The sequence below is a fragment of the Tursiops truncatus genome, chromosome 6 (assembly GCF_011762595.2).
Source record: "Tursiops truncatus isolate mTurTru1 chromosome 6, mTurTru1.mat.Y, whole genome shotgun sequence".
NCBI classification, from domain to species: domain Eukaryota; kingdom Metazoa; phylum Chordata; class Mammalia; order Artiodactyla; family Delphinidae; genus Tursiops; species Tursiops truncatus.
Genome location: NC_047039.1, coordinates 94,656,516 through 94,669,765, shown reverse-complemented (window position 1 = coordinate 94,669,765; position 13,250 = coordinate 94,656,516). Strand labels below are relative to the sequence as shown.

The 13,250-nt window shown below is 49.1% G+C and overlaps 1 protein-coding gene across 16 annotated transcripts in view; it reads right to left on the bottom strand.

Moving 5' to 3' along the window:
- SNX30 (sorting nexin family member 30) overlaps positions 1–13,250 on the bottom strand; it is a 132,188-nt gene that overhangs the window by 111,959 nt on the left and 6,979 nt on the right. For 10 of the 16 annotated variants that reach the window (XR_012332633.1, XR_012332634.1, XR_012332635.1 and 7 more), the window contains exon 1: positions 9,591–10,027. The exons of 1 other annotated variant lie outside the window; for it this stretch is intronic. Coding sequence is in view for 4 of the 15 variants with exons in the window: in XM_073806422.1 (XP_073662523.1) it covers positions 9,591–9,746 (156 nt within the window). In the remaining 11 variants the exon portion in view is untranslated. Of the gene's footprint in view, positions 1–9,590; positions 10,029–13,250 lie in introns of those variants that run through there. 5 more of the 16 variants (XR_012332639.1, XR_012332641.1, XR_012332640.1 and 2 more) reach the window with 2 other exon arrangements.

Genomic DNA, 13,250 nt, shown 5'->3' with positions numbered 1-13,250 from the left:
CGCATGCCACAACTGAAAGATCCCACATGTGGCAATGAAGATCCCATGTGCCACAACTAAGACCCGGCGAAGCCAAATCAATAAATAAACATTAAAAACAACAACAACAAAAAAACCCACTCATTTAATCTTCAGAACACCACTGCGAAATAATCCAAAATTTAACTAGGGAGACACTGAGGCATTACCAGGTTAAGAAACTTACCCAAGGCCTCAGAACTAGTAAATATATCTAGCATTTTTCAGATTCTATTGCAACCATCTGGATATACGTCTCTCTTCTGCACTGGACAATGACCCTCTCAAGAGAGTACTTTTTTTTATCTTTCTCAACTTCCCCAGCATCCAGCACAGAGCCAGGCATGCAGCAGACATTCAAGAGATTCAAGTTTTGGAAAGTGCCTGCACTCTGCCGCCCAAATATGCCGTGTGCTTTTCCCGCCTCTGTGCCTTTTCTCAAACAGGACCCCTGAAACACCTTTTCTGCATGTACCTCTTGCCCTTGTCTCCTCCTACCCCCAACACACACACACACACACACACACACACACACACACACACACACTACCCCCAACACACACACACACACACACACACACACACACACACACGACAATAATTCCTGATCCCTGCTCTGTGGCAGCCAAAATGAGGAATTCTGCTGGGCAAGGCAAACAGGAGAGAGCATATGACCCCCTCGAGAATCTAGTAAACAAACCCAATTGCTCATACATGAACTACTGCACCTTTGCCAAGCTGTTATTTATGTACTTATTTTGAGAGACTCTCATCTGCCTTCTTCCCGGTAACCTCCACTAACCCCCAACTCTTCCCTGTCCTAAAAACCTTCCCTCAACCCTGCTTTTTCCCCAAGCTACCACCCTTCTTACTACAAACTGCTACGACCTCTCGCCTTACATTTGATTGCTAATATTCACTTTGTTTAAATTCTGACCTCAACCTCTACATCTTCCACTCCCATCTCTCTTTGGATCTGCTGGGGTCACACATTCATATAATACAGAAGAGCTGCCGGGAGGCAGCATGTGTGCTAAGCCTTGAAGTCTGAGTGGGCTTTCAACGGCAGTGTCCAGACGAACTCTGACCCAGCTCCTGACTTTACGCTGCATTCTAGTCATCTTTACACTTGCTCACACTTGCTTCCCAATCTGTGTTCCCCCTCTCAGTGAGGGCACCAGTCGGCACCAGTCTCCTAGACTAGAAAACCAGTCATCCCCACTGTACCAAAACTACTCACCTTTACATTTTCTGTTCTTTGTTCTTCCAGGCGACAACTTCAACCTAAACCAAACCGACACATTTCTAACTTACCTCTTTCACTGCCAGTCTCTTCCTGTCCCAAGCACTGATCACACATTCCCCTGCTCAAAAACCCTCTACGGCTGGCTCCTGCCTAAAGAATAAAAGCTAACCTCCACATCAGAGCATTCGGAGCAGTCACAGCCTCCTCCTGCTGTGTCCTCCCACCTCCTCTCTCACTAATCCCCACCTCTGGACTCTCCAAACCCACTCCCAACACATGACCCGACCCAGTGCAACCCCAGCAGGCACAAGTCTTTTCCATCTCAGGAGCTTTGCTCAAGCTGCTCCCCTGGCCCATGACGCCTTCCCCACCCGGCACCTGAAAGCCTCCTCAAACTTCAAGGACCTGGTGAAAACACACCTCTGCCACCAAAGCTGATCTGCAGATAATACACTCTGACAGTGGGGCTGACCAATAGGAACTAAGCACCCTCCTCTTAACCATCCCAAAGTAAAACTTGATTTTCACTTAACATTTTAAGGTCGATGTATTGGTCTTTTTTTTTTTTTAAGTTTCAAGTGACAAATCAAATCAAATTGGATAGTATAAACAAAAGGGCATTCATGACCTCCTGTAACCAGGATGCCCGCTGAGCAGCAGTGCCAGCTTCAGGCACAGCTGGCACAGGTGGATCCGGGATTCAAGGGATCTTCAGGGCCTGTCGCCCTCTTTTTCTCCAGCTCCACATTCCTCTCTGGCTTCATTCTTAAGCAGGCACTCTCCACATCACAAGAAACAAAGGCTCACAATCTAACAAAAAGAGAGATTCTTTCCCCCAGCAGCCATCTGAGCAAATCTCTTTTTGGCTATTTGACTCTGCTAGGGTCACATGTCCACCAAGGAAGCTATCTGGGCCAACGGATGATACAGGTGAAAGACCAAAAGCAGGAGGAGGAGAGAAGCCAGGGTGCTTCTCCCCTACCCCAACCCCTCCTCTCTGGTTCAGATAGCATCCCTGGCCTTAGCTGCTTCCTCTCCAGGGCTCCCTCCGCCTGAGGTCCCTGCTCTTGTTGAGCAGCCCTGCCATGGTCTAGTTCCCACAGAAGCTCCTGGATTCTTCTAATCTCACCTCCTCCCATTGACCCCCCCCAGCCCTGAGGGTGACTGCAGTTTCCTGCTATCGCTACGCTCTGGGTTACCTCCCTGTCCTCTGCTTGACTTCACATGTTTCCCAGCACCTACGTAGCTAATTCCCTGTATTAAGTCTCTCAGTTTGAAAAACCTACAGTGGTTTTTATCTCCTGACCAGACCACAGATGATACTGAAATTGACAAAGAATAGGCAACAATGTACAAAGAAAATGTGGAGAGGTCAGTATCAGGGAATAACCACCACCTTCTCACAGTTATTAAAGGCTCACTATGCATCAGGCACTACTCTAAGTATGAACGCAATGGATCTTCAATATCAACCCTGTGATGTAGGTACTTCTGTTATCCCCTTTTCACAGAGGAGGAAACTGAGGCTCAGAGAAGTTAAATAATTTACTGTCACAAAGACTGTAAGTAGTGGAGCTGGGATTAAAATCCAGACGACCTGGCTCCAGAGTGCACGCGCTAAAACACAAATCCCAGCGAGGAGAGCTTCAAGCAGTGGGTTACTCAACAGGATCAAGTGCTACCTACCGAGAGGTCAGGGAAGACAAGGATGTGAAGCGTCTACTGGATTTAGCAATAAGGAAGTCACGAGGGACCTTGAGTAGTAAAGCCAGAAACCAGACAGCAGTAGGCTGAGAAGTAAGCCAGAGGTTAGGAAGTAGAGACAAGAAGCGCAAACCTTTCTTTCAAAAGGTGAAGAAGAGTCAGAAAATAGGGCATGAGATGGAGGAGAAGGAAGCATCACAACAGTTTTCTTTACTTGGTTTGTTTTAGAAATGAGAGCACCTTGCGCATGTTGAAACATTAATGGGAATGCAGAAACAGACCCACAGACACAGAAAACAAACTTATGGTCAGCAAAGGGGAGAGGGGCAGGGGGAGGGATAAGTTAGGTTGGGATCGAAATACACACTAGTATATATATAAAGGAGATAACCAACAAGGACCTACTGTATAGCACAGGTGACTATACTCAGTATTTTGTAATAACTTACAAGGGAAAAGAATCTGAAATATTTATATATATCGTATATATACATCAGGTGTACAGCAAAGTGATTCAGTTTTATACTGATATATATATAACTGAATCACTTTGCTGTACACCTGAAACTAATACATTGTTAATCAACTATACTTCAATTTAAAAATTTTAAAAAAAAATTGATGGGAATGAGCCAGTTGATAGTCTGAAGACACAGGAGTGACAGCAGGGTCTCTAGAGGCCAGAGGGGGCAGGCCACATACTCCAGGATCAGCCTTAGCAAACGGGGGCAAAGAACGGGCGGCCACAGATTCTGACCATTTTGAGTTTGGTGAAAGTTCTTTTACGGTGGCTTCTATCTTCTCTAAGGTAGAAAGTGAGGCCATCAGCAGAACGGGGTGGGGGGTAGGGGCGTGGAAGGTGTGAGGAGCAGAGCAAAGCTTCAGATCAGCCACGGTACAGAGTGGGAGCCTCTGTGGAAAGGAAGGATGGCCCATGGGACCTCCCTAGCAGTCCAGTGGTTAAGACTCTGCACTTCCAACGCAGGGGGCGCGGGCAACTGGTCGGGGAACTAGGATCCCACATTAAAAAAAAAAAAGAAAGAAAGGATGGCTCAGCACCACCGAGGCCCCAACTGTGCTTGGAAGCTGTGAGGTTACACTGGCAGCAACTCTCAAGGCACCTCCACACCTGAAGTGCAGGCAAAAGACAGGAACAAATGGAATGACCCAAGCTGGATGTAAAAGGAGCGCAAGGGAACTGCGTAAAGGACAGTGGCAGGAGCAACTGACAAGTTAAGCCGTGGAATCTAAAGGAGGCAGGTGAAAACAAGGGGTCAGGGAACAGGTGTAGGCAGTTCTCACTGACTGGGAGGAGGGCACTGCAAGATGAGAGCTTTGTAATGGCATTATTTCAGGGCAGGAACAGTTGTAGGTATTATAATGCAGGGATGTGGCCGGGGGAGAGGGCAAATGAACTGGAAAAAAGGGAAAGGTGACTAGATAAAAGGTCAAGAAACTGATAGTTTTGGAGAGCTGGACAGAGTCCCCTGAAGTAAAGGCATGATTTGAGAAGACAGTTAGTTGGGGGGTTTCAAGATTTTAATGAACAAGAGAAACAGGGAAGTTACAAAGTGACAGCAAAGAAGGCAGTGGAAGGTCTGTAATGGACATCTGTGAAACAACAGATGCTGGTCCAACATTCATTCATTCCTCCTCCTCCTAGGAGGAGCATCCTGACTTTGCTTTGGAAACCACCTCCTTCCTCCCCAGGCACAGAGAGGGCTTCCAAAATACTGGTAAGAGTCTATGCCTTAACTTTATGTGTGTTCATTTTATTATTCTTTAAACTGTATAGATACATTTTATTAATACAGATGCATTTCTATACTTCACATATTTATATTTCACAGTTAAAACATACACACAAAAACTTCCCTTCTCCACCCTCCAAAGATAAGGACCTGGTCCAGGCCTTGGGCAGTCAGAGTTACAAAGACTGGCTTTAGCACCTGACCCAATTTAGGCCCAGGAGACACTAGCCCAGAGCTTTTGCTGGAATTATCAAGAAAGAGGTGCTCTCTTTCTGCTGGAGTTGCAAAGTTATATCCCTTCACCGGCTTGAGAACAGAGCTAACACAGAGAGGAGAAAGCAGAGTCAAGAGATGAAAAGTGACAGACTCCCAGCATCATTTGAATACCTAGTTCCAGCCACTCCAGAAGCCAAAATACCTGGGGCTTTTCAACATGAGCCAATAGATTTTTTTCTTTTCTTCAGCCAGGTTGCATTTGATTTATGTGTTTTTGACGGAAAAGAAACCTAATTCAGTGGAATAGTCAAATAAAGGATTCTCAATTCAACAGCCTGTGTGATCCTTTCAACACATAAATCACACCCTCCTTCTGCTCAAGTCCCTGCAATGGCGCTCAAAGTAAAGGCCAAAGTTCCCAGAGTGGCCCCAGACTATGTGGCCCCCTTCCTCCCAGCCCTTGGCCAAGGACTCCCCATTGCTCACTCTGCCCCAACCACGCTGGCTCCTAGGGTAGTCCCCGTCACCGCGGGCAGGAGCTGCCAGGCCTCTGCTTTGGCCACTTCTTCCACCAGGACACTCCTCCAGACATCCACTCGCCAACTGCCTCACCTCCTTCAAGTCTTTGCTCAAATCTCAAGTTCTCAGTAGCGTCTAACTGAAGCTGCCTCCCTTCAGCCAGTGATCCTGAACACTCCCTTCCCCCCAACTTTTTCTTCCTTTCACAGCATTTATTACATAAAATAGTACGTACTCACTAAAATATACCCAATGAGGGCAGGGGTTTTCAACTGGTGCATTTGAGTTCCTAAAACAGTGCCTGGCTCGTAGGAGGCCCTCAAATATTTGCTGAGTGAGTAAATACAATGACATGAGCCTCAGAGGGGCAGCACTTGATCGTTAAAAGGCAGTGGAGAGGACTTCCCTGGTGGTGCAGTGGTTCAGAATCCACCTGCCAATGCAGGGGACACGGGTTCGAGCCCTGGTCCAGGAAGATCCCACATGCCGCAGAGCAACGAAGCCCATGCGCTGCAACTACTGAGCCTGCGCTCTAGAGCCCGTGAGCCACAACTACTGAGCCCACGTGCCACAACTACTGAAGACTGTGCACCTAGAGCCCGTGCTCTGCAACAAGAGAAGCCACCGCAATGAGAAGCATGCGCACCGCAACGAAGAGTAGCCCCCGCTCGCTGCAAATGCAAATAGAGAAAGCCCGCGAACAGCAACAAAGACCCAACACGGCCAAAAAAAAAAAAAAAAAAGGCAGTGGAGAGAAAGGACACTACTGACCCGCATCTCCTGAACCTGAAATAAGTGGAGTGTAGGAGGAAAAGACACCTCCATTTTGAAGACTTCAGGGGAAGCAGTGACTTAAGGGGGCAGGAGGTAGGTGGAAGAGTTCAGTGAAGAGACTGAGGATGTGGGTAGAGGTGTTAACCACAGGTGGGGCTTGAGAGGGCTTGGTGTCAGGCTTTGGGAGGTACACAGGAGTTAGAGGCTGAGTCAGGGGAGAAGCAAGCCCACAGTGGTTTGCAGATGAAAGCAAAAAAAGACAGAAAGGGCCAAGTGGTGTATTTACATTTCAGGTGGAGATGAAAGATACAGGGCTAGAAGGCCTGGGGAGTTTAGCCAGCGTCAAAAGAATTCCTAGCAACCCTTGGTAGATAGAAAAGATTCTTCCCTTCACACCATGGTTTGAATGGTTTTCAATTTTGTGGATGAAGAGGCCATGACATTTGGTCTTCTCCTCCTTCCCAGAACCCCAGAGGCCACTGAGAAGTGTCCGCTGGACCGAGACGAAAGGCTTTCCTGTTCGTGGCACCTCAGCAATTCCCCTCTGCATAATACAATAACCCTGCACTATGAGCAGCCTGTCAAACCCTCAGAACTGACTCTGAATCAGGCATCCAGGATCACAACCCCAAGGTCCATTGTAAAAGGCAAGAAGACACAGGCTTCTTTTCAAAGACAGACCATAGCACTCAATGCTCCTACCTCCCCTCCGGTGAACCCCACACTTCCTGGGCAAGAGAAAGAGCAAAGGGAAGGCTTCCTTCCACTGGTCCTGACTCACCTCTGTTGCTTGGTAGCTTCTCTCTGCAGAAATTTCTCCAGAGTTACGAGAACATATGTGTATGCCAAGATTCAAGGAAAATGTTACTCCCAGTCAGAGGAAGAAATTATACTGCCCTCTAAGGAAAAGTGGCTAACTATAAATCAGGCCTTTGGGAGTCATGTCATTTTGATGCTCCTCGCAGCTCTAAGGAGACTTATTAAATATTCAATAATTAATAATAATGCCTTCAAGACCATCCCTCTCATGGAACTGTCCCTGTGAAGGAAGCCAGAAGTAATTAGACTTAGGCTCGACTTCCTGTCCACCAACTAGATCTCAGGGATACAGGGCGTCTGTCCTCCCAGTACTTAGTAGCAAAATGCCCACACTTCTGCATCAGGTGTCCTCCAAGAATGGATCATTAAGCAGATATTTAAAAGAGCCATCTGTAGCAGGCAGCTTCCAAGATACCTCGATGATTCCCGCTTCCTGGTATTATTCATACCTTCTTCCCAGGTTGTACCAGTGATGGCCAGTGTGACCAACAGAATACGGCAGAGATATGTCGCTTCCGAGACTAGATTACACAGGACTGTGGTTTGAGTCTTGGGATCTCTCCATCTCTTGGATCACTTGCTCTGGGGGAAAGCAGTTGCCACCTCAAGAAGCCCTATGGAGAGGAACTAAGGCCTGCCAACAGCCGAGAGAGTGAGCTTGGAAGAGGACGTACCCCCAACCCAGTCTTCAGTGGCTGCAGCCCTAGTCAAAGTTTGAATGCAAGCTCATGAAAGACCTGAGTCAGAACCACCCAGATTTAAGCTGCTTGCAGATTTCTGGCCCACAGACACTATTTTCAGATGCTAAATGTTGCAGTAATTGGTTACACAGCGATATATAATTAATTCACTATCCTACACAGACCTGAGAAAAAAATTATAAGTTTAACCTCAATTCCTATCCTACATGCACATAGGACCAAGTTCTCTGTACATAAGAAAGCAAATTGGGCTTCCCTGGTGGCGCAGTGGTTGAGAGTCCGCCTGCCGATGCAGGGGACACGGGTTCGTGCCCCGGTCCGGGAAGATCCCACATGCTACGGAGCGGCTGGGCCCGTGAGCCATGGCCGCTGAGCCTGCGCGTCCGGAGCCTGTGCTCCGCAACGGGAGAGGCCACAACAGTGAGAGGCCCACGTACCGCAAAACAAAAACAAAAACAAAGAAAGCAAATTATTCATTCAACAATTACTTATTGAGTGTCAAATATGGGCAAGGTATTTCCAAGCGACTCAAGCCTTCATATAGTCTATAATCTTCTATAAAATAAAGAGAAATACTTACAAAGACACACACACACACACACACACACACACACACACACACACACACACACACACACACACACACACCCAGCTGCTCAATCCATTGGTTTTATTAGCTTTTTAAAGTTTACTTGCTACTAATGCTTTGCCTCCCCCCCCCCCCCAACTTGCCCCACTCTTTGCTTTCACGAACCCTCTTGGGAAGGTACATCAATTCCCACTTCCTGGCTAATTTGACTGCTTAGTGCACTCACACTCATTTTTACTGTACCACATGCCCTCCCATCTAAGGGGGAAGAAATTTGGGTCTCCTGATTCCATTCGGTATTGGGACAAGGAGCCCTTCACTTAGTATTTTACTAAGAGGCATTCACTTAGTATTTACACCTGATCACAGGTGTGGAGAACAATTCTAATTTCTGCAATTATTGACTAAGTGGCAACAGCAGCGCTGATACAATCAGCTCAAGTCCTGATCACAGCTGAAGTGGCAACGGGGGGGGGGGGGAGGGGGGGAAGGGAGATGCCGCCCCTAACCCCTCACTGTCTCTCAAAGCAGCAGGAGGGTCATATGCTGCTCTAAGAAAATCAGGAGCCCCCCCTCTACGCAAAAAAGGTCAAAGGGCGACCTTTCTTCCCTTCAGCCACAAAACCAGCCTCTGCCAAACCTAAACAGCGTGGGAGACAGTGAGAGGTAAATGGAGCCCCAGACAGAAAACCCCAGGGCCACTCTACTCCCGCTGCCGGCTGGGGTCGGAGTCAGGTGACTCCTCAGGGCACAAAGCAAACCTAAACAAAGATCACTGCCCCCATGACAGACAGGGGTAAGAAGCCTCTGGCAGTAAGACCACGGAAAACCATTAACTCTTGCTTCTTTGCAGTCGCAGCAAACTGGAGGAGCTACAAGTGACTCGGCAGCTCAGTCTTCAGAGATGCACCTGGAGGAACCGGGACCCCATCCCAGGACACAGGCTCTGAGCACTGCACGCACGCCTCCAGCCACAGCGGGCAAGCGGGACCCCTCCCCACCAGCTGTCACTGGCCTCGCGACCAGCCGGGCAAGCCCGTCCCCTCTGGCCGCTCCGCCAGAGGCTGCGACCCTGAGGGGGCGGTAGGGAGGAGACGCTTTTTCCCCAAGGCTCTGGGGCGAGGGCAAGCCTGTCCCCCGGAAAGGGGCGCCAGAGTGGGCGCGGCCCGGTGCCCAGCGGGGACCAGATCCAGATCCCTCATCCCGCTCGGGAGCGAAACGAACCTCCCAGTCCCCAGCCCCGCGCGCCCCACCTTGTCGCCGAAGCTGCGGGCCGTCAGCAGGTCTGGGCTGGGCGTGCTGTCGCCGCCCACGGCCTCCTCGCTGCTGGAGCCGGCCAGCGGGTGCGGCATGTCGCGCAGGGACTGGGGCCCAGTGGACGGCAGGGCCTTGGGGGGCCCGCCCGACATGGCGCGCACGGCTCGGGACGCGCCGCCGCCGCTTCCTCCTGCAGCCCGCCGCGGCGGGCTTCCCCAGAGCGCGGGCCAAGGCCCCGCTCGGCCGCAGCTCGGTCGGAGGCCCAGCACCAGCCGGGCTGGGAGCCACCGCCACCCGCCGGCTCGCGTATGCCCGCGCCGGGCTGCGCTGGGCTGGGCCGGACTGCTCCGCTCCGCTCCACTCCGCTCCGCGCCGGAGCCCGCAGCGGACCCGCTCGCACCTTAGCCAGGGCGCCCAGCCCGCCCCGCCACGCCGCCCAGCCCGCTCGCCGCCCCGCCCCCGCGGCCCCCGGCAGCCCACGGAGGGGGAGGGGGCGGGGAGAGCGGGGGAGGGGGAGGGGGGAGGCGGGCAGCTCCGCCCTCTCCCGCCGTCCCGCAGGAAGTGCGCCCTCGGCCCTCCGCCGCTGTCCACCGAGAGTCCAAGCTCGCCTCCTGGCCCGTTGGGGGCTGCGTGCAGACCCCGGAGCTAATGTTTAACGGAAATCAGAGGTGGAAAAAGACGTTGGAGGATCCTGTTCCATTCCACCCGCGTTTACTGCTGCGCCCAGGGGCAGCCACGCTTGGGGCTGGGGGCTTTAGGACACGCACGTGCGTCGGGATCTTCTGGCCTCTGAAATAACCCAGGATAAGAGGAATTATGACACATTTTATAAGAGTGGCGTAAAAAGGTTATGAGGCTCCCAGGAGATAGAGACATCAGGCGGGGAACCTAGAAGGAAATTCAAAGACGCAGTGTGGAGTTTCTTCAAATGCACGCTGAGATCCCATGCCATCTTGCTTCTGCAGTTCACCGGGTTTATGTAAGGTTAAACCTCAGAAGAGTGAGCATCAGTAAATAAAGAGGGAGTGCTACACATGATCTATGACTCTTTAACTCACACCTTGACCAAACTGCCGTTTGAAAGAATCGTGAGGTTCCCGTTTTTATTTTTCATGCTTCTGTGCTTCCTTTCCAAGTCTCTGGCTGGGCTGGATTCTGAGCTTTATTTGCTAGCAGAATGGAGATAGTCAAGGCGTTACTTGGCTATTTGAGGGTGGAAGTTCACCTCTTTTTTCCACCTTACCTGGCTTCACAGCTTCTGTGCTCAGGGCCAAGTCAGTAGAGGCCATCAGCCCATGTAAGAACAAGTTGATACTAGAAGAGTAATGGGGAGGAGGCCCGCTGTAAGGGAGCACATTTTTCCGATCTATTCCCAAACTCTTTAGGTTCGTCCAATTTTACCTGACTAATCTTGAAGTCGGGACTCACTGTGGTCTCCACCACCCTTTTCTTCTAAAGAAACAAGTGATACTTCAGCAGGAGGAGAATGCCAAGAGTTGAAGCTGACCCAAAATATCATCCAGGGATTCACTGAGCTTCAGAGACCTTCCCTTATTTTCCCTGGTCTAAGTCATCCGGCCTCAGTCCTCAAGTTATCTTTTCTCTCCCCCACGTGGGTCTGCCCTGGTTGGGGAAAACAGAACTCAGAGGACACTGGGAACAGTTTTTTAAATGCTGCATCTACCTCACAGGAATGCTGGTGTCCGGTCCTCTTGGAGTTGAGTAAAATTAATACTTTTATATTCAAGGGCTGCTTACAACTACAACAGACCCTATTATTTGTTCTTCTGATTAAAACAAATAGCATGAATATAACTAGAAATGAGTGTTCTATAGATGTATAACATAGGTTTTTTTAATTGAATGATGTTGTTTATTTTAATAGCCAGGCCACCTTCCCACAACTGAGATCTCATTTTATTAAGACTCCACACAGCTTTCTCCTCAAGATGCCAGGGAAGAGTGAAAAGAGAGCCACATCTGAATTCCTGATTGCTAAATATAAGTGGGTGATTAGCAAGTTACCTAAACGAACCTCCTTCCTGACCCAAAAAGAAGGACAGAGAGCAGGTAATAATATTTACCTTACTTGGTGGTTGTGAGAATGAAAGAGCCTTCGGTATGTAATATTCCCAGCCAAATGCTGCCATGGAATAGATGCTCCCTGAATGTTAATTCCCTTCCTTTCCCTCTCTCTCATGCTTTCTCTACTATTCTTATGAAATGATAATCATAAAGTTTTCATAAATAAACATGCTCTCTCCAAACTCCTCTATTTGCTCATTTTGGGTCAGAGTATCATTTTTCTATGCTCCCACCGTTTAAAAAACAAAAACAAAACAGAGTTCCTGAAAGGCCATATGAAAGTTTATTTTCCAGTTTCCTCGTTGGTCAATGGCATGTGGCCACAATGATCCAGTGGGTAGTCATCAAAACTAAAGAAAGTGAATTTCTATGGAAAACATTTTAGGATAAAGTTTCCACCAGTCAAATTTAGCCCAGGACTGCCTATTCATATTCACTATTTCCTGTTGTATTTCAGTGTTCCTTGTGGGGGGAAATTGTCACTGAAACAGAGCAAGTGTCCCAGACTATGTGACTGTGCTTTTACTAAAAGTTTTCAAAGCAACATGGTGGTGAGGAGGAAACGTGAAGTTTCTGTATCAGAGCAAAATGTTGTAGGGTTTATTGGAATGTATGGAGGGAAGCTTCGGTTTCTAGGGCTCATCTCTGAGGAAAATGCACCGGATGTGTGTGCGTGGGGTACGGGGAGATGCCACCAGAACCCAGGAACACAGCATGGGCCCTTCCCCCACCTCCCAACCCCCGATTCCTGTCCACAAGGAACCTTAGGCACTTAGGCTGGAACCTTTCAGAAGACAGGGCCTTGGGCCCCAGAATTCAGTAAGTATGCCAAGCCAGAATCCCAAAACCTCATAGCGAGTCTATCAGGGCTTTGCATGAGACCCAGACCTTAAAAACAAAGCAGAGTCACAACGAAGCATTCTTTCTTTCTCTCTCCTGGTACAGCATGTGTCTAGGCCTTATTCATGTTTGTGTTAGCTGCTTATCCTCTTCTGGTTTTTAATACAATCATAGCTTTATTTTATGTGGCATCCCAAACCCTGCCTCAAAATAACACCACCACTTCTGAAGTGGATGGCTGATGAGGACAAAGGAGGTTTTCAAAGAGCATTCAGAGTGACATGTAGAAGGCCACAGAGGGCTGCCTCAAACAAGAGGGGCAACTGAGACGGCACTATCGCCAACAGAGGCAAAATTGTGTGCACAGTTTAATTCAGCCAGTGATGTTCCGGGAAAAAGCAAAAGCCAGCAGTTCCACTTGAGGCCAGGATCTGAGGAGTTTTGCAAACAAGAAATTAGAATTTGCCCCAGAACCGGCAGAGAGGCTTGTGGGTAAGTGATAGGATCGTTTTACCTTTCCATGTAGAAGCTCCTCCCCTGAAAGCATAGAGACCCTGTAAGGTGGGGAATGCAATACAGATCATGGAGTTGGTGCCGAAGAACCACCTGTGTGCTTGTTAAAATGCAAATTTCTAGGCCCACCTAAGAGATTCTGATTCAGGGATGGGAATCTGGAATCTGCCTTTTCTTAAACAACGTCCTAGCTGATGCTCATGATGATTCTGTCTACA